We start from the raw sequence: 21475 nt of genomic DNA, 5'->3' as shown, positions 1-21475 counted from the left end.
GGAGAATAAACAAACAAAAAAAAATCCTAAGTGTCCCAGGACAAAAAAATGCATGATGAGTAAATTAGCTCAGGAATATGAGTAACATGTCTAGAGTCGTGTATTTTTGTGCAGCCTATAATGAAGAATGCTTGAATTCTTTAAAAGCCTGTAAAACTGATTACTGTATAACCTTCAGAAAAATGAACTCCAAGCCTTGAGTGCCTACATGGTTGAAAACAGTCTGCTTGACCTTCTCTGTAACACAAGGATTAACGCTGGTCCTGGGAGACCTGTATTTCTGGGAAGGACTTAGCAGACAGAGCCTGTGCTTAGACAGCGTATCAGCAAAGGCCAAGGAGGGCTGGTGCTCTTCGAAGGGTTTTAGAGTACAGGAGTCTCCAGCCTTGGGTGTCCTAAAAAGGCTGTCACCACTGCACTTCAAAAGATGTCAATGCTTTTATGTGCTAATGTGTTCTCAAAAGTACAGCCAGCCTCCCGGAGGCACTGGTGTGCCTTGCAATTGTGTCTATACAGACAAGTGTTGATTTTTTTGGGTGGTGTGGTCCTTTTAGTCCTTTAGGAAAGATGTTGCAGTTTCTTAGCAGTCTGATGTTGTGGATGCCCTAGCCTGAGCCCTTTGATACCTGGCAGCCTAATAATAAGGGAGTCCTTGGGGTGAAAACTTCTTTCCAGACTGCACTCAAGACTTTGGATCCAAAGGCAATATAAACTAAATATAAAAAAAAAAATATTTGGGGGGAAAGGGGATTCTGTTCAAACAGTAATCTATCCTTTGTTAACTTCCCCCCCCTCCCCCTTTTTTTTTTTTTGTAAACAGTACTGTTCCTCAGAGTTTTGGCAGCACCCTTCAGGATACTAGAGAAACCCTTTTGTTATTGGGATGTTTGGTTTTGCTCTGTTCTATGCAGTTTGCTTTATATGGTGCTCATTTCTGCAGAGTACCTCAATAATGCATTGCAGCTAGGAGGTATAGCTTAATATTCACCCACTCCTTCCCAAGGGGGTTGGATGTGTGAGGGAGGGTTTTCTTTCAGTGGGGTCTTTGATGTTTCCATGTGTGTATGTGTGGTCATGTTTATAACTAGCATAAATGCCTAGCACGATGGACAGTGAAGCCAAGAGCAAAGAAACAGAACATAAATTTCAGTATATCATAAAACTTATCGCAGTCCTGTCCAGCACTGTTTTTTGATGGAAGCCAAAAATTTCAAATTGGGTGCAAGTGACCAAAGTCTGAATTTATATATAAACATGAAATGTAATAAGACCTAATATTTAGGGGCCTGTACAGCATTTTAAACAACTAACCAATAGACCTCAAATTTCAATAAAACATTAATTTAGTATAGGCCAAAATATGGCTCTTGCTTAAATGGATGAAACAGGCAGGAAAAGAAAATGATACATTTTAAAGGATGGTACTGAATACTTAAATAGTCTTTTTCAGCAGTGGGATCACAATAAGTTGTTATGGGTCTGTTCATCCCCAGGCTGAGAGCCTGGGGCACCTTTAAGTCTTTTGAAGCCACAGTGGGATTCTTTTTTTTTTTTAGCTACATCTGTGTGTTTTTCAGGTTCCAGAGAAGTTCTTACAAAATGTACTTATAGCGTCAACACAGTTCTTACATTTTTAAAAGCCAGCACTAAATTTAGTACTAAATTGATGCTTCTTGGCAGGCCCAGAGGATGGATTGGGGCCAGACAGGAGAGGGAGAGCTCCCCTCTCATCCGAGGTCTTTCTTACTGATCAGGGCGGGCTGCAGGGAAAACCTTCCACTGCTGCTGATCACACCACGTTTGTGTTCAGACTGGAGGTCTATCAGACTCCGTGCTTCTGCCCCACAGAGAAATCAAAGGCCAGAGCCAGCTTTGCAAGCTTACTGCTGTAGTTGCATGATGCTTAATTACGTCTCCTCTCTCTGAAGTGCAAGAAGTGAAAGGAGTGACGTGATCCTCTGAGCATCTAGAGTAGTTTAAAGAATATGTGGGTTTAGATGAATGTAGCAACAAGCAAAATGACAGATCCTCTCCAAACGTCAGCCTAGGGTTGGTCCACACAGGCAGCTTTGTAGTGTAACAGATTTTATAGCCAAATCAGAAGTAAATCTACGGTCTGGCTTCTTGCACAGTGTTGGCCAGAGACTGCAGTCTATTAATTGTTACACTTGCATCCCTTAGTCAACAAACTCTTTCAAGTCCAAGGCTCAGTTACAAGCACATCTATTTTTGAAAGACCATCGCAGTCTGGAGTTTTAAAATTATTACATGTGTTCCCTCCCCATGAGGTAACTGTACTCACTATTAAGAATTTGCATGTAAAGGTTGATTTGATTTTGTTCTCCTAATTTTAGTTTCTCTCATTGGATCTTGTTGATGTAGTACTTGGTCAGAGCCACCATTGCTTTCGAGCATGTAACTTCTCTTTGTGCAGATGCCTTTGGGTGTAATGGACTGAGCTCCTTCATCTTTGGTCTGAAACATTTTCCTAAGGCTCCAAGCAGCTCTCTTCTGGCCAGTCAATGAAGTATTGACACTAAACTGACAGAAGCACATCCATCAAGGTCTCACTAGTTACAGCTCATGTTCTTGTTTTACCAGTGCTCCAGTTCACATTGCTGTAATTGAGCTGCTTGGATGGTTATTTTTCAAAGAGAAGAGTTAAATCCTGTCCCCTTTATAAGCAGGAGTGGCATAGAGGCCACTGAGCTGTCCTTGTGGTGAATCTCTGAGATGTGCTGTGAGCTGTGCACACGAACTGCAGTGAGAGGGAGGGGAGAAGGAGGCAATACCTTGTCTGTGACACCCCTCACAATAGACCAGAGCCCCCTGCTAACTCGGACAGCACGTGTAAAGAGACCAGGGGTATAGTTGGGCTCGAAAGGCTGAAGCCCTTGATCGTGCAGACTGCCAGTGAACATCTTAGCCAAGACCTGCTATTTCTAGTGGAGCTTGAATGTCTGTTGCATAGAAGTGTTAGGGAATGGGATAAAAACTTTCTCCACTATACAGCTCCTGAAAGGATCACGCTGCCTCAGAATAGGATTTAATCCAAGCCTTTTTTTATCGGGCCTTTGGTTATTTAATAGATGTATGCGTGAAACTTGAGAGAGTTGACACAGGCATTTTAAGTGTATTCTTTACACTTGTTAGGAAGATGCCACAACATTCCTGTTTTCTCCGCTGGCAGGACAAACAGTGCCTGTGTTCTCCCTTTTGGCTTCCAGGTACCTGCTAGGGCTTTACTTTCTCAATATGGTGTTTGCCTTTCTAAGGAAATTTTTTTTCTCAATGTCTTCCTTTTCTCTGTAACAAATGAAATCTAGTAGGGAGCTCTTACCATATTCAAAAGACCTCTGTAGTTCAGTAGAGCTACCACATGCAAAACTGAAGCTGAGCTGTAACCTCAACCTAATAGGCTCTCTGAATACAGCCATGTAATTTTAGTCTGTTGGCTGATACCATTCATTTCCCATATTGGATGCAAATACTGGAGTTAGTAACCATTTCAAATCTACTGCCAGAGTGTACATGGGGCTTTTCATACACTTTCTTCAAATTCTGCGTTTTACTTACTTTGGGATGCTCCTGACAAGTGTTTACCTGACATTACGTTAAAATTTTGCACACTGAGCTGTGTTTTTATTTGACTCTGATGATTTGCTGTCATTAACAAAATTGTCCAGTTCATGGCATTTTATACTTTTCCTGGTAAGTGTCTGGTGAAGTAAATACTGCTGTAAAAGGGCTAAAAAGCAGCCTGTATTCTCTAGCACAGAAGAGGTGCAACCCTGTCAAGTGACACTGTCCTGTATTTTCAACTCCTACTCTGAGAGTTGTAGAGTTGTGACAGTGCCTGGGACAAGTCTGGTTCCTCATCTCTTGTCCGGTGATGATTGGAAATGGCTGTTTGGGCAGGTTGGGCTGCCCAAGCAGCGGGAGCCTTCCCCTGGGAGCTGGCAAATACAGAAGGTGTAGTGAGCTGCCACCACCTTGACAAGGGAGCATCAGAGCTGGGCTCTGCTGCAGAGCTTGGGGGTTAACCGTGGCTCAGGCACCCAGCTGGGCGCCAGAAATTCTGAAGCTCAGTCCCTGAGTGAGGCAGTGCCGCTGCTTCTCTGGGGGACCTGAGATGAGTGTTGAGCAATGAGACACTAGAAATGAGGGTTTGGCTTTCACCAGAAACGAAACAACCCCAAAATTGTAACTTGCTTGGAAGTTTGTGGCTAAACAAAGTGCTGGCTCACTAGCTTTTCCCCTTAGTTAAAAAAAAAAAAAAAAAAAGAGAAAAAAAGGCTCATTTATTTTGATGCTGTTCATAAAACAGAATTTAATTTTAGGCAGTCTCTGGAAATGAAATGTGCTTTGTGTTCACTAAGTATCTTTGTTTCTTCTTATCCCAAGAACAATTTATTGTGGGCGCACCCAGAGAGACAGAACCTTGCACATGTATACAGCAACCCTTATTTTTGTGAAGTAAGCAAACCCTACTGGATTTCCCTTTTTGCGAGCAGAGAAAAAAAACAGAAGCTGTTTAAGGCATAAGCCTAGTGAGGCCTCCACTGAAACACAAAAGCCATGCTGTGGTAGGTGCTTGGAAGTTAGTATGTTTTAATATTTCTGTTCAATTTATCTGATCCTTTTGACCTCTCTGCCTTGTCACGTATCCAGAATTGTTACATAGCTTCAAGCCATTTGTGTCCCTAGAGTTTAATTCCTAGTATAGGTGGTAGTGCCACTGATTTTTTTTTTTTTTTTTTTTTTTTTTTTGCTCCTTTAGTGATGTGAAACATAATTTGTATGTGGAGCATCTGTTATTTGCTAAAGACGGTGATGTGGAGAGTGATGGAGCCCAGCCCTTTCAGCTCGTTAAGCACATGAATTCCCAGTACCCTGGTACCTCCACTGTGGCAAAACGATAAGCTTACGCATAGGGTTTGGAATGCTGTTTGCTTGGGCTTGTACTTTCTGGGCTTAAAGATCCTCACCACTAATCACATCAGTATTAGATGATGAGCATCCCCACGGCTCTTCACCTCATTGTCCAGCAAGGGGGTCTGTGCAGGCAGAAGCAAAATGGTTAAGTGCGCCGATCTGTTGGATGGAGCTGCGCCGGGTAGGGTCCGCTCCCACATTGGCTTGTTTACCTTGGCTGCTCATGATAGTCTCCCTACGTTCCTCATGGAAGATTCCATTTTTTGCAAGAGGGATGAGCTCATTTGTTTAAATGAAAAAAAAGCAGCCGTTCTGCTTATTAATCCTCTCTGCAATCATCCCGATATGCACAACTTGCCTGTTATTAAAGGGAAATGTATGCACAGCATCCAGTGCACACGTGCATTTGCATTTCAAATCAGCTGAGTCAACACAATATAATGGTCCTGCCTGTAGGTCCTTAGGGAGCCACAGTAGCTGACAATGTGCGCTTAAAGGGAGGGTCTGCTTTTCTTCTTCTTTTTTTTTTTTTTTTTTTTTTGAAGCCAGTTTCAATAGCCAATAGTCCTGTGTTAGAGGCGCTTGCACCGTAGCTGCTTGGACCACTGATGTTTAGCAGATGATTAGCCTGTCACAGTGGCTGTGGGATTTTATTTTATTTTATAAATAGTGTTCATCTGGACAAAAAAAAGAAAAACTGGCAACAGTTCAGAGAAGAGAAGCTGCTGCTGAAGTGTTTCTGCTTGTGCCACTGATGCAAGCAGCTGTTTCCATCTGCACTGCAGTATTGCAGCCTCTACACAGTCAGAGCTCTCAGGGCTCCTTGCTGGTGGAATTACAGAGGAAGCTGGCCTTGCTCGCATCTAGCTTCAACCCAAGGGCACGCTGAGGATGGGAGGGTCGCAGTCTCTGCAGCAGGCACAGACAGGTAGCCTGAACCGGGAACCGTCAGAGGCCATGTAAGTGTGGATTCCCCTGTCTCTCCTCTTTTTCCTCGGTACTGTTGGGCCTGCAACCGTTCTGCACTTAACCTGTGTGGTGCGTTAAGGAGCTGACTTTTGTGTCTGAGGCCTTTGTTTAATGCTAATTGCATTCAGCCAGAGACATAGTTAAGGTTTTGCTGAATATTGCGAGTTATATTTGATAATGCTTTCCTAGTAGGCAGGCACCTTGCTTGGACTGACCACCTCGATGCATTTGTGTCGAGCAATAGCTGTGTACCATATGTTTTGTCTTTTTATGTTTTGGATGCATAATCAATCAAACACAATGACCATTTCCAGTGAACAAAAAAACACCCCTTCCCCCCCCAAACCCACCACCTCTGTGTTTTCTATTTAAAATGCACAGCATGGAGCTGCATTTCACTGGTTTTTCAGAGCTTCTTTTTGCTTTTCTCTATACAGATACTGTTTTTCAGGTCACATCACCGTTGTCAGCATCCAACCCTGTCATGATATTATATTCTCTGATGAATCATAAGCAAGGGGTCCTTAGATCTCTTCTCACTGAAGGCCAACTCTGAAAGATTCATTGGGGGGAGGGAAGAAAAAGCAAACAATTAGTGGCTATTCAGAACAAGTTATCACTTTTTCAGATGGCTTAATCATATATAAAAGTGCACAAATATGTATGTGCATGCAGAAATAGCAAAGTCATTTCCCATTTGCAAATAGGATTTTGTCATTTATTCGTTGAGGATTTATCGGTTTACTTAGCCAACAGTCTTTGCTCCCTAACCCTCCACCCCAAACTACTAAGCTGGCATGCTAGAGCCACCTTACCTCTGAATGGATTTTAGATGTCTCCTATTGTCGCTTCAGTTATATAAATCACATTTATCTAACATGTCTGAACACCGAGTTAATTTTTGATCATGTATTTTGGTAAGTTTTAGGTATGTATCCACTAGAGCTAGTCTATAAACCAGCCTCATGTAGGTCTCTAAATTTTTTTTTTAATGTTATGTTTGCTTATTAAGGTAGACCTGATTATAGTTGAGACATCATTTGTATGTTTGAGATAAGTGCTTCAGCGTCAATGGGGAATGATAAAGCAGTAACTGATAGTTTTGCCTCTATAATAGGCCTTACAAGTAGGTGTATGCTCCCTATTGTCATATTCCGGTATATCGGCAGATAGCTTTGCTTGATACTGTCTTGTTATATTTAAGATACAGGCCTAACAGCATTTCTGTATCCTTTGTTCCTTTGATGTATAGCTTCACCAATTAAGATTTTTTTCTATATAGTTCCATCATGTATAGTACTAGCATTCCTATATACAGCATGTATTTTAATGATATGGTAGAATAAACTGATGCCTCATTATCCTTAAAGTACTGTAAATTACATTTTCATCTGCACAAACTGATGCTGATTTTTAACAGTGATCCAAGGACTGGGCAATAAAGGAGATGTAGCTAAAGCAGGGTTCAGTGTTTTTTATCTACAATTTTCACAGCCTTTTAAGAATTCATTCCGTTGAAGAACATATTGATCAAGGTGTCTATATATATATGTATATATTTTGGGAGCACATGAGTAAATTATATTGTCATCTCTTTCAATGACTTCTTTTATATATAAATATCCTCATCTTTTGCAGTTAGTCATTGCTGTGGGGTTTCAATATGATCTTTTAAGGCACAACATAATCAACAGATACACTTTTAGCACAGGCGCCATTCAATAACTGTTGATGTCCTAGGGAAGAGTTTGTGAAAGATATTACTCATCTTGTATTAAATAAATCACTAAGAAAGTATGCCATTTTCTTTACTCCAACTACATACTCTTTAAAATAAGTATGGAGATGTTTCTTTATCCTTGAGAAAGTATGAGCCTGTTTTCCCAAAACGAGAACATCCTTATAGGATGTCACGGTAATCAGTTCTGGTCTGAGGTTTTGACTTTGTACCCGAATAACTATAACTTTTACCAACGCTTTTTTAATGAGGTTACGTTTAACTTACTTCACAGACACAAGCAAATTCCTTAATGGCAGTGATAGTTCAGAGGCAAAAACATCTGGCCATGTCCCAGGCAAGTTGGGTAACTGCCCATGCAGTTACAGCATCCCTAAAGTCATCATTTTAGCCATCAGCAGAGGCTGCCTGCTTAACGGAGACAGCTTCTTAACAAAGGGAAAGCCAAGTTGGATTTGGCTACCCTGAGTTCATTAGATTAGAGGGGTGTAAATCAGAAATCATTACTGGAATAGATTTATGTTAGCATCAAAAAAGTACAGAGACAAACAAATTCCTTAAATAGCTGCTGGTTGAGGAGTTTCTCCAAAGTGTCCTATGATGGACGTCTTTGCTAAAGTCTAGGGAAAGTCTAGAAAGAAATTGGTGGTAGAATCGATGCTGAAAAGGGGTCTAGGTTAAGATTTTAGAGTGTATCCATGATTAAATGTGCTCTTTTTGCATGTGTATGCCAAATTCCCAATTTCAATGTAAATTTGTTTCAGCCAGGAAAAAAGTATTTGTAATAAAACCAGTATTGATACTAACAGCCTGGGGTATTCTGTTGTTGGTTGTGGATTGTTAGCGACTCAGTCACTGGCAGTAGCAATTGTCCTTTTATTTAAAGAAAAAAAGAGTCAATTTTGAATGATAAAAAAGGGAAAGCCCAAGGGAAGCCCGTGACAATAAAAGTTAACTGCAGATAAAAGTGGCGTGGTTCAGACCTCGCTATTGACATTATAAGCACTGTCATGTGCTTTGCAAATTGCAGCAGGCACCCTGGTGGTCACAGATTTAGCTAAATCAAGGGCACGTTTCAATCAGATAATAGGAATGGACTCGGTTGAAATAAAGACAAATGACAGTACGATGATGTTTAGCGTGCATGAATTTGTTCAGGTGCGTACACGCTTACATCTAGTGCACTTGTGACAGTATCCTTGCGTGCGCTGTTTGTGCTACGCTGAGATGCCAGTTTTGTCCTGCTGAGGATGTGAACAGAATTCAGCTTGCCAAGTGCTATCACCTATACATCAGTGGTTTTCTTTTTAACAGTAATATATTTCTATCTCTTGGTAATACTTTTTAAGTATTAGAAAACTGGAAATGTTGCTAGCTTTTTAAATGTTGGTAGCTCTTAGCCAGTTGTCATCTCTGAATCATTTTTTTTTCTCCAATGGAAAGGGTTCCTTTCTTCTGAGCACGAGCCACACCTTCCTTTTGTGGAGCATTATGGTTGCTGTCCTTGCAGCTACTGGGCAGGATTTACATTCAGCGCCCATTTCTTGATCAGCCAAAGGGCTGATGATGTGTTATTTCCTCCCATCAGGAGCTCTACATACTGCGTCTCTAACATTTTCATCCCTTGCCAATCCAAGAGGAAAATGACTGAAGACTGAGCCAGCTCCTACTGAAGTTGATGGTGAAATGCCCACTGACTTCAGTGGGAGCTGGATCAGGCTCCAAGAAAGAAATTGAATGTTACTGATCATTGGTAGCAGGCCAAGATGTTGGTGCCCTTGTGGGTTGTTTTTCAATATTTCTTCTGCTGCGTGGTCTTTTCATTTGTTTGTTGGTTGCTGGAAAGACTCAGAAAAATTTAAACGGGATTGACTCAGCCTTGTGCATAAGAGATGTGAGCAGCTGTTCTGTGTGTATGTGTATATATATGCATGTATATATATAAAAGTTTTCTGTGCATACGTACAAAAACGCAGCCCTTGCTTGCTACCACATTTTTTATTTTTCTATCTCCCAAACTTAGAAGAATCCACTGTATGGTTCTTAAAAGTTTGAAAGAAATTAGGTTGGTAAAATATTTGCACAGTTCTGGCTGCTCATACATAGGAAAATCATCTTAATGAATATATACATGGAAGAGTGGGATATCTAGATATTGAAAGTACTGAAAAGAATTTGGGTCTTGGGAGGAGGGGAGCCTTCTGTTACTGAATTGGTATTTAGTCTGAGTTAATCCCTTGACAGATAGTTCTGCCTATTGTCAGCGTTCTACGTAAATTTGTTTTCTTCTTTCTCTTATTGACAGTCACCAGTAAGCATCCCCATCAATAAGTAGAGCATACTCTATCTACTACATTTGTCTACTAAATAGGGTGAATTGCTGGAAGGCATGGGGGTGTTTTACTTAAGAGAAAATGGACCAGAAGTAACAAGCAAATTCTTCTGTCAAGCTCCTCTGTCTTTTATTCCAGCCTCCCTTATTTGAGTCCAAAGGATCTCATCTCTGAAGTCAATGACAGCGCTTCCTTTGATATGAGAGGTTATTACATCAACTGCTACATCTGTCATTAGAAGTAGGCAGGTCACGTTTAGACTTGAAAACAAAATAAAAAGACCCCAGAATCACTCACCCTTCTATTAGCAAGGCATGCCACACATCTGGCAAATACGTGTATATTATAAAGCTCTCTATAGTGAATGGTGTGCCCTATGCCGTGCATAATGGAGCTGCTGTCATCTATTATGTATTATGACATATGGGCAAATTGGAAAATACAAACTGATGTGAGGTAGTAAAAACATGAATGAAAAGGCATTCCTCCACATGCATTGTGGCTGTCACTTACAGTCAGAACTGTTTTCCTGTCTGCTTTTGCTTTTTGCTTTGCTTGACCCAGCAGTCAAAGAACTGCTTGTTAAATTTAAATCAAAGATGCTCTTCAGTCCTGTGTGTTTCAAGGGGTAATAGACTGGGTGCTTTTAATGTTTCTCTAACATGATTATAGTACATAGAAAAGTGGTTCTGTCTATTATAAACACATTTCCTTTGTTATAAGACCTTACACCTATAGAGAGTTTTTGTATTTGCTAATGTCTTAGATACCATTTCCTTATCCATCTCTGATGTGTTGTAAGAATTTAGCTATGTAACAAACTTCTTAGTTAGACCAGGTAAGCAGGCTTTTCAGTGGCAAAAGGCAGAGTTTTAATTATAGCTAGAATTTCAGTGCAGTTTGCATTTTCTCTGAGGAACTGGGAGTGTTTGTAAGAAACAAACAAAAAAATAATATCTTTTACTGTGGAAAAACTTCTAAGAAAAAAGGTGTCATTTCTCATCAGATCCTTAAATGCTCTGAAGCAACTATCTGAATTTAGTAGCAGACTATGGCTATCATGTTTTGTACTCCCATTAGCACCAGACAGCCAGCTTAATGGGAAAAAAATGAATTAGTTTCCTTTTTCCACCACAGTCTGAGGTTTCAAAGGTTTCTTTTAAGGCATGTTTTAGCCTGAGAGCCTTCATAGATGGTGATACTAGACAAGATAGTAAGATCCCTCCTTAGCTCTAGAAACCAATGTGAAGTTTGCAGCGTAAAATTGTCTAAAAACATAGCACATGAACTGGGAAAATTTTGGTTTAAGCAAGTTTAGATATCCCCGAGACAGACCTCAGGGTAATTGTAGAGCTGTGTTAGTTGTTTTGTTGCATCCTCACAGTACTGTTTGCTACGACTCCTCTCCCTCCGCTACGAGGTCTGATTAGGGAGAGGAATGGGTGCTTGGGAAGCCTCTTGCTTTCAGGAGGAAGAGCTGGGGCCGTTGGTTCTGTTGGGATGAAAAGTAAACTTTGGGAAAACCTGGGGCTTTCCATTTCAAGTTTCTTTGATTTCGATTAAATGGGATCCTTAGAATTATGTTCAAACTTACAGGATAGGGTTTTTCTAAACAAAAGAAGCTTGCTTCTACGGCTAAATATAGACCAGATTGTATCTGAAACCTAGTAGTAGTTAGAATCAAATAAGCTCCTGCTTTTGAGTTTTGATTTCCTTTGGCATAGAAACCTGCATTTATTGGTCTTGTTAATAACAGTTCATTGCTCTCATTAGGAATGAGTCCAGTGTTGTGCTGGGAAAAGGGTTTGGTTGCTAAAGGAGGGGGAGGATGAGCAAGGAATTTGAATCCCTTTGTTTAACTTCCCAAATGCAGGACTGTCCCCCTTCCAAAGCGGGAGCCTGGGAAGGGAAGGTTTAGTGCTGTTGTTCCTCACCTAGCAGAGCTGTGGGCAGTACAGCTGGGTGCCAGCTGGTGAGGTGCCACTGCAAATCAGGGATTGCTTTTTCCAGCATGCTGTTGTGCTGAGTCAGCACTTCTCTGAGCTGGGCGTTCACACAGCACCTACCGACAGGGATGGTTTCATTGTGCTGAGATCTGGAGCCGCACAGAGTGTGCCCGCGGGAGAGGTAAAGCCGCAGCTCTGCTGAAGTCAATGAGAAACCTCCCAGAGTTACACTGGGCTGGAGCGGCAGCAGAAGGATCACACCCACCCCTGAGTCAGGAGATGAAATTATTATAGCCCGATGAGAGATTTTTTTGTTGCTGTTAAGAGGTTGAGATTTTGTTTTGTCCTTTGCTGCTGTTGCTTCCTGGCCATGTTTCTATCCATGCAGCTGCTTCACGTGTTGAAGTAGAGGAAGTTAGTGGGATCTGTGCGAAGCTCTGCACAGTTTTGCAGGGGCTGTGCAGGGGTAAAATAGGCAGAATATGGAGCAGGTTGAGGGCAGGGGGAATCTCTTCTCCTTTTTTAGGCACTCCCTGCCTCCCTTCTTTTCCACCCTCCATGTAGTCCTTATCTCCCTTCTGAAAGGAAGGACCACAAGCATTACAGGAACACAGTCTTATTTCCACATCTCACTATTTTCAGGAATCTCCATGCCACAAGATAAGCTGGTCCCCCAGGGATTTCAGGTGTCATATATTCATCTTTGCACTTCACAGTTGCTGTTTTGTCCCTGGGTCCTGCTTTTGAGCAGTGTGGCTGAGCAGAGATGTGGCTCTGGAAAGCCTTGTTGCATTTAAAAGGTAGTTCCAATAAACAAAGCAATTTCAAACCTATGGCTCTGGCTCCCAGTGAATTATTGATTGTTTTCCCTTGAAGCCATTGCATGATGCTGTACAGCAGTGAGCACAGACACATGGATGCTTTGTGAGGAGATAGTTAACAGGATGTTGTTTCCTGGATTAAAACTTTAGAGCTTGGTACTAAAGGTAGGGGAAAGATATTTGCCATGGGTATTAAATACTTAAACATCAACTACTGATTCAAATACTAATCCCTAGCCTACTAGGGTGAACAAAGTGCAGCACTGGGATTATTATATATTAACTGGTTTGTGGTATTTTCTACCTTGGATATTGGGGTATACTGCATCTTTACTGTTTCTTCTCATCTCTCAAGAGATGTATGTGTTTGAATATTTAGCAGTCTCTGGTGATTTAGGGACACATTAGTATATTTGCTGTTGTGATGTCTGAAGATGGATGCCTTTAATTAAATGGTATTTTCCTGTTGTTCCTCTGAGAATAAAGTATCTGCCTGAAAAGAGCATAGGGGTTAAAAAAACTCTTCAATGCCGAGTCCTGTTTCTGTAACGTAGATGTTTTCATTATTCAGACTGAAGCCAGTAAAAGGGAAAGCAGGCTGGCCAGAAAGGATGGGAGTTCATTTCATTATTCATTTATATCAGTAGTATTGAAAAACATACCCTGTTAGATCTCAGGAAAAGCAATAAAAAGGAAAAATTTAACATGATTTAAAGCAATATGGGGAACTTCTTGCTAATCGGTTAGAAAAATGGTTTAAGTAGTTTGAAGTGCTGCTGTAAGTATGCCATGTTATATCCCTCAGTCTTTTTTCCTTCAGATGTGGCTTCCCACAGCTTGAGACGTTTCTTTCTGGTTGCTGTGTGAAAGCAGGAAATGGCTTTTGTTGGGGGAGTGTGAATTTGGCTTCTGCACAAAATGCTTTCAAAATCGCTGAATAAACAAGCAGAAAAAGCAGGAAAAATAATTCCTTCTTCCCATATCAGTTATGGTAGGAAGATTTCTTATAATACAATAGGCTAAAAAACAAAAATCAACATTATTTTTAAGATTATTATGCCCTTTTAATTCTCCTCCACTGCAGTTCTAATCCTCTTCTCTAAATATAACCATCCTGTAAGGAAAAATTGGCCTCTTTATAGTAAGTGATTAATGTTTAAGGGATTCATAAGTTTCTTTTTGCAATCTATTCTAGAAGACAGATTTCCAAACTGATCTGTTTGGTTTGGATAACACTCAAGGTATTATTTTCCATTGCTAAAGTCATAATGATCTGAAAAGGGAAGCCATAGCATTTTATTTCTGTTATCTCACCTACGTAAAAAAAGAAAATCCAGATTCTTGTATCTCAGCTCAGACACTAAGTTGTCCAAGGACTGGACGCTGGATGTCAAATGTTATTGGAAGAGCAGTAGCGTTACATCAGCAGCAGTAGCGTTACATCAGCAGTTACATCGCTCAGTAGCGTTACATCAGCAGCAGTATGTAACTGAGCCATATTTACCCATTCACACCAAATTTACACTGGTGTAAATCATTAACACTTCAGCTGAACTACCTGAGATGCGCTGGGGCAGCAGAGGACATTACACCCTTGGGCTTGCAGCATGGAGGAGAAGCAGAAAGCTGCACAAAGCAGGGGAACGACTCTGGCTGCTTCTGCACATGATGCAGAACGATCTTCCTCCCCTGTGTCCCTAAATTAAACGTTGTGCCTGTCATGACACATCACTTGTGGGCCGGCAAGTATCACCTTCGATGTAATAGTGATTATTTTTCTGGGGAGCCATGTTTTCTGTGGGTCTCGTAGGAATATTTATGCTGAAATAATATTAAAGTCCTTCTCTGGAGAGGAGTGCCTGTCCTGCTTTCTGCACACATCAGTGTCAATATGAGTTCTTGTGTAATTGCATTGCACTAAAGTAGGTCTTTGTCGTTTCAGTGGAATGGGATTTATTTGATAAAAGCTTTATTCTTAAGTGAGAACTGCAAAGGATGCTTCTTCGCTGCGTCGTAGCTCAGGCCATAAAATGAACATGTGACATTTACCGTGCTCTTATGTTGGGCAGAATACCTCTGCTGAGGAAGACACTGCGGATGATTTTGTGAAATATTACTTTTGCTGCAGAAACCTATGAATGCAAAACATAATTCCTGTTTAAACCTCCCAACTTTGATTGGATATGTTCTTTCACAAAAACCTTTCAAAAAAAATTGCTACATGTTTTGCTGTCCTACAATATTGTTTTTGTTAGAGTTTTAATGCATCAGAAAGACAGCAGGATAAAGAGTGAAGATGCCTAGGAAATTAACTTCATCCCAGTTCAGGGATTTCTTCTATAAAATTATTTTAAGTTGCTGTGATTAAAGAAGCTGGAGTTGTACCTATTTTTCATGGAGCCATATCCAGTTTTAAAGTAAAAATAAAGAGAAGATCTATAGGCCAGCAATGATGAGTGTTATAAAGTAAGACTAAAATTATTCTCCAGCATGGTTTAAGCTGAAATAATCCTGTGATGAAATTATGGTTTTGTTTTGATGATCAGGCTTTGCAAGTCAGAAACCTATAAAATATGGCACCAATGTTGCAATGCAGGTGAGTAGCACAAGGTGTAATTGCCTTTTCTGGTATGCATATGATACATATTCTGTACATATGCCATATGTATCAGATAGCAGACAAAAGTATTGCCCCATAAGGTGATGTACTTGCTTAGTACAGACTCAGCACTAGAAAGCTGTGAATTCCCACTGGCTTCTGGTGTAGTCTGGGGCATTTTGCATTTCATTGGAACAGACCCTCAGAGACCAATACACTCTGGTTTTCCTGTGGCTACCTTGGGGGTAACAAACATTATTTTATTTTATTGCAAGGCTTGATTCTCATCTTGTGTATGCAAATCAGTCGTAATGTTCCAGATGGGACAACGGTATCATGCCAGTAGGAGCCCAATGTGAGCTGAAAACAATGTTGGTGATCTGACTGTTTCCCCCTCAGCATCCTCTCCTTGTGACCCATTTTGCGGTTTGTCTCCTCACAGTATAAGTTTGTTGTGAATTTATTTAATCACAGGATAGATGACCTTGTCCCTGAATACCCTTATAACAGTGTGAGAGAAGTCCATTAATAGTTAATGGTCAGAAACGTGTCCCTAAAGGAACTGTCTTGTAAATGGAGTCTGGTGACATGTAAGTGATGTGTTTGTACCTCCCCTGGCTCCTGACTCAACATAAGTATCAGATCCAGCACTGAGAACACTCCCCATGGGGCGAGAGGCGGCAAGGCAGATGGCTTTCAATGGTCCCTGAAAAGTCACCCACCCTTGAGCTTTGGTAGGCTAGTTTAAGGTTACGGGTTTTGCTCTTCTTTGGGCAAAACATTTTCAGAGCTATCTGTACCGTTGAATTCTTTTGAGAAGTTCTATCATTTCAATGGTGTATTTTATTAGAGAGAAGGGAAATATTGTTTGTGAGGTTTATGCCTATCACTGTTTGTATTTGTGTTGTTTTTTAATACCATGCGTTTAGCAGATCCTTGGATGCTAGGTTTGATAAGTAGACTAATTCAGACACCAAATATTAATATTTAATACCTAAAATAACGAGTTGAACCTACCATTGTATCCATGTTTTCTATATGTTGCTGTACAAATTTAATATTAAAATTTAAAATCTGTAGGGATGTTTCGTATTCAAAACGTGGGTGAGCAATGACATAGCTAACAATCATGTTAAAAGAATGTCATGTTAGCTGGAAGTCACTGAGTAGGCAAATACTGTACAAAAATGATAGCATACAAAGTTGACGCATATTTGATATTATCCTAACCTAATGCTGGGATGAAAAAAAAGACCTTTTGTTGTAGCTATAGAATATTCGTGGTCCTTGTGAGTAGGCCCTCAGGTCAGCTAATGGATGCTGGCTTAAATTGGTAACTTGATCTCCAGGAAAGGAATTACCATTTGGGCTCTCTTGGTGATTTTGAATTATGATCCAGATCTGTATTTGAAAGAGTCTGAAGAAAAGGAAAAAAAAAAAAGAGGAAAGATTGTATGTATCTCTGTATTGCAGAGTTGTGTAACTGCAACATGAGCGGTACCACAACATGAATTATAAGAGATTGTCAGTTATTGAATTTTATATAAACAGAAGGAAAAAACCCTCGAGTGTGATGTGTACCGAGCAGTCTTTTTTCCCCCTCTGGGCTCTGCATACATCCACAGCAAGAAGCTGTTCATGCTGTTAAGACATCCCAGCCTGAGTGGATAAGGCAGACTTGAGGTGGATGCAGAAGTGAACTGACCAAGACCATGTATGCGCAGCAGTTCAGTGGCAGAGTTGAAACTAGGATTGATCTTCCTTCGTCCGGAGAGATGTATTGCTGAAACATCCTGCCTCAGTGTTCTTTTTTTGTTGTTGTTTATTTGTGTTTGGTTTTTTTAAGAACTGTATGGAAAAATCAGTTTAACCATTGAAAATGGCACCAGGAAATCTGAAAAGGTTTTATCAGGCTGTTTACAGTGAAAGAGCTTTGACTGAAATTAATGTGCATCTCTGAGTGCCTTGCCTCTCTGGCTTTAGGAAATCTAAAGCTTAAAGTTACTCTGTGTCTTTTCAAATCTGTCAGCCTGTGTGGCTCTTGCCAGTGCAGTATATGTGCCTGCTTAAGTAACGTGCAAAACAGATTTACCTCAGAAGTATACAGCCAGTCCTGCATCCTTGGTTCTGATCTCATTAGTAAACCAAACCTGAATTATTCATGCAGGTTTTATGAGGATCATCTCTGAAAATGATCGATGAAGGTAAGACTACAGAACTTATTCCTCCTTTTTATTTCCAGTTCATCTCCCAGTGGGATTTACAGGAATGAAAACCAGAATGCATCTTCAGTACTAAATTGAACATTGTAAGAAGTTGCTTTTTTTTTTTTTTTCTGATTTAGATTCCTCTCATGGTGTATGATAAATTGTCCAGTAAATACTCATGTGAAATTTATACCTTAACTTTATGATACAACAGCTACAGATGCTTTGGAGGGCCAGGTCTGATGGAATCTGTGCGTCGCCTTTAGGTGTTGCCACAGGTAGTGCTTATGTATCAGCACTGCAGTGTTTGCTCATTTGGGTCCTTCCATCGCACGGCTGTGGACTCCCTGTTTGTCTCAGAGCCCTGCTAGTACCTCTGGTGCACAGAAATCTCAGTACAGAGCCGAGCATTGCGTGATGTCCCTCTGGTAACAGATGCATGTGCCTTGTGCGCTCTTATTTGTCATTTGATCCTTAAGGCCCAGGGAAGCAGATCTGCAGATAACTCTAGTGTGGTTTTATGTGGCCTAGAGGTGATGGATGTACTTGGGCAGCCATTTTCCCCTTGAACTGCAGCTCTAGCCAGTTGTAAAGAACATGTAGATCTAAAGATGAGATGGAAAAAAAGACAAAATATCCATTTCTGTCTCCTCCCCCTCAGGGAGTTCAGCTATATCTCAGGAAAAGACTTTAGAAGTTATTGCCAGTTAAAATTGATCAGGTAGGAATTGCTCATCGTCTGAGACAGTCCTCAATTTCTCTGTATGTTTCCAAACGTCCCGCACACTACAATTAGAGGGCAATCTGTAAACAGCAGCTCTCCAGTAAAGCTTTGGAGTCCTTGCTTTTGTTTCATTGCCCTCCAAGCGCTCTTGGGTGGTAATGGAGCACAGTTTGGTTTTGTTGTTGTTGTGTGCATGTTGTAAGATTACCTGACTTTTTTCCTCCCGATATGTCATATTTCCAAATACACCATGAGAATGAAATTGTTGCCTCTGGTCTGATGTCAGTAAAACAAAGGTACATAGAGACAAAACAGTTAGCGGATAGAGTTTTTTGAGTACCAGCGAGAAGGATGAGTTTATGGAGTGCTAACTGGGCATCAGTGATATCGCTGACAGGTATGAGAGACCTTGATTAATCTGGGACATGTGCCACTAATAAGGCACATTTAACATACTTTTTCCTACATGCAAAGTTTGGAAGAAAAATATACAAATTTAAATACAGGTGGACAGAGGCTTCACCTTAGTTCTGATGGAGTAGATTCCCCTGAGGCTGGTCTTGACGTTGTGACTTGTGATTCCACAACCCCGGCTGGTGGAGAGCAGCTCCTTTGGCTCTATCCCCCTCTCCCCACTCCCAGCACAGGCAGCACTTCTCGGTAATGCAACTCCAGCTCCTGGCTTCAAAACTTCAAAATACCACACACCCATTCCTCTCCAGACTGTCCATATTGCACACCAATAGATCAGTGCTGCATAGTTAGGCATGTTTGGTTTTTTTCTGAAGCAGGCTGTGCGCTAAATAAAAATTCTATATAGATTTGACTTTAAGTGAAGTAACTCTACAAAAGCCCATGGAGCTCCCTCAGCACATACCGGTTCCAGATTTGCTCCCTTGTGCCCCTCCATTGGAAGTGATGCTGCTGATCTTAGTCCCTGTGTCAAAGCCCTGCCTTTAAGTTTCTTTTATATATCAGACATCCCTTTCATTCCTGTGAAATAAAACCAGAGCGCACACTTGCATCGGTTATACTGCTGTAGTGTAAATATTAGAAGAACCTGAGACAGATGGCAGGGTTCCCGATGCGGCTGAAGGCCACAGCTATGTTGCAAACTACTTTTTAATGAATTGAGTTTCTAAGTGACAACTAGGATGACCTCACTTCAGTGGCTGTTGTGCCTGAAGAGGGCAAACAGTGAGGAGAGGCAGTGGAATGAAGAAATCTCGTTCTTGCTTACTGAGTGCTTTCCAGCTACAGTGACAAAAAGGCAATTTTTCATTCTGAAATAGAGGAGGACTTAAAATTATAAGCATCTGTGGTTTACAAAAAAAGATAATGTAGCTTATGAGGCTGGATTTCTGCAAGGTGGAGAAAAGTCAACCCTAGTGACTCCCTTCAGCATTTCCTCCGGAGATTTATGTAACAGGCTTGGGCAAGACCTCAAAGTTTCCAGATGAGAGTGGGAGTGCTCCTGCTCCACAAGTTGATGCAGTGTTGCCAGTGTTGCATTGGTCTAGTATGATTCTTGCATTTCTCAGTTCTCCCCTGCTTCCCTCCCCCATCTTTATGTGTTACATTTACTGTTTACTGGTATCTTTCAAGAAAGGAGGTGAAAGAGATCGACTAGAAGAATATTTCTGGTCATTTTGTATCCTATTACTATCATTTAATAATTTTGTAGCTTCTGCAGTCTATACATTTTTGCCCATCATGTACAGAACCTAAAGGATACAGATGGAAACAAATGACATATGCTATCAAGGCAAGCTCCTACTAATTTCCCAAGCTGGCTAAAAGGATGCGTGAATGTAGCTACTTCCTGTAGCTTTTACTTCATCGCTGCCCCACAAACTAGTCCTGCAGACTCGGACTCTGCACTTGCACGCCCCACCTCCACAACATTATGAGATGGGGCCAGCAAATGAGTTCTCCATCCCTAAAACCCATGCGTCCCATCTCACCGTGCTTCATCCTTGGCTGGAGCTTCAGAATAATATTCTAGATGATACAAGGGCTCTTCCTTGCGCGAGAGCCTGCCCACAGCTGGATCTGTGGTGGCTGCTCCTTGCATAGCTTTGAATTGGTGCAGATTCTCACGGCATATCAAAATTTGGCAATCTGTTTTACACCGTGAACTTCACAGCAGCATTATTTTCGTTCTCTGTATTCCATGTATTTCTCAGAGAAAAGACTTTATTAATAGAACTGGCTGAAATATGTAATTTCCTTTTCACAGGAAATCCTGTTGTTCTGGGAAAATCTTTTCTTACAGTTTGAAATTAGGACTGTAGTCTTAAAAATATCCTATGCAAGAGAGACCATCCATATTTTCACTAAGGAAAACTGAACACAGGATCTAATTTTTCCAGGATATATGTAATATAGACCTTGGAGCGTGGTCCTGGTATGTGCTTCCAGGCTTTATGCTCTCTCCCAGATCCCAGGCTATGACAAAGAACATTCTTCTGGTACTCAACTTCCCTTCATATTTCTTTGTTAAATGTCTTATTTTGCCAGCACAATTGCTTCTCATGACAAACTCAGCGGCATTTGGATTACGGTTAAGACAGTTCTTACTTGATTACACTGCTGCTTATGGAGGGGTGCAGCTGAAAATTACAAGTATTGCATCAGAATCTTTTGGGGATTATTAAATATTAGCGAAACAAAGCCTTGTGCTGGAGCTCAGGCACCACAACTGTCTGTCCACAGACTCAGGAGGTTCTCCAGTGTGGAAGCTCATACAGCGAACAAAAAAGAACAGACATTTCTCTCTACTTCAAATGCTTATACCCACCTCATGCAAGGAAGAGACCAAGTAAACAAAGGTAGCTTGTTTAAAAGGGAGGTAAAGATGCACAGAGTCTTTCCATCATTTAAATAAAGGAGGACACAGAACTGCGCCATCAAGCCAGTTTTAACAAAGCAGTTACAAATGAGTAGGACATGAAAATAGCGACTTTTCACAATTTCAGTTATATTACATCTGTCTATATATTTACTGCATGTTACATGTGCTATACAGACAGTTTGGAAAAAAGGGATCTAAACGTGTGCAACTATTATTGTTTCAGTATTACAGAGCAACATTTTGGGTTCAAAATGAAGAGAGTAAAGCATTAATTAAGTACAGCGCAATGCAGAATTATGTGAAAGCCTGAGAGATATGAATTACCTTTCATTTTCTTGGTTTAGATGAT

At 40.8% G+C, this 21475-nt stretch overlaps 1 protein-coding gene across 9 annotated transcripts in view; it reads left to right on the top strand.

Annotated features, from left to right (window-relative positions):
• The window catches only part of TACC2 (transforming, acidic coiled-coil containing protein 2), a 149317-nt gene that overhangs the window by 79066 nt on the left and 48776 nt on the right, over positions 1-21475 (top strand). The window contains exon 1 of one of the 9 annotated variants that reach the window (XM_009325892.1): positions 5504-5894. The exons of the other annotated variants lie outside the window; for them this stretch is intronic. Coding sequence (XP_009324167.1) covers positions 5827-5894 — 68 coding nt within the window. The 5' untranslated portion in view covers positions 5504-5826. Of the gene's footprint in view, positions 1-5503; positions 5895-21475 lie in introns of those variants that run through there. 9 annotated transcript variants of the gene reach the window in all.

Source organism: Pygoscelis adeliae, unplaced genomic scaffold, assembly GCF_000699105.1.
Source record: "Pygoscelis adeliae isolate BGI_AS28 unplaced genomic scaffold, ASM69910v1 Scaffold4, whole genome shotgun sequence".
NCBI classification, from domain to species: domain Eukaryota; kingdom Metazoa; phylum Chordata; class Aves; order Sphenisciformes; family Spheniscidae; genus Pygoscelis; species Pygoscelis adeliae.
Note: the sequence above shows the minus strand (reverse complement) of the source record. Positions and strands in the feature narration are given on the sequence as shown.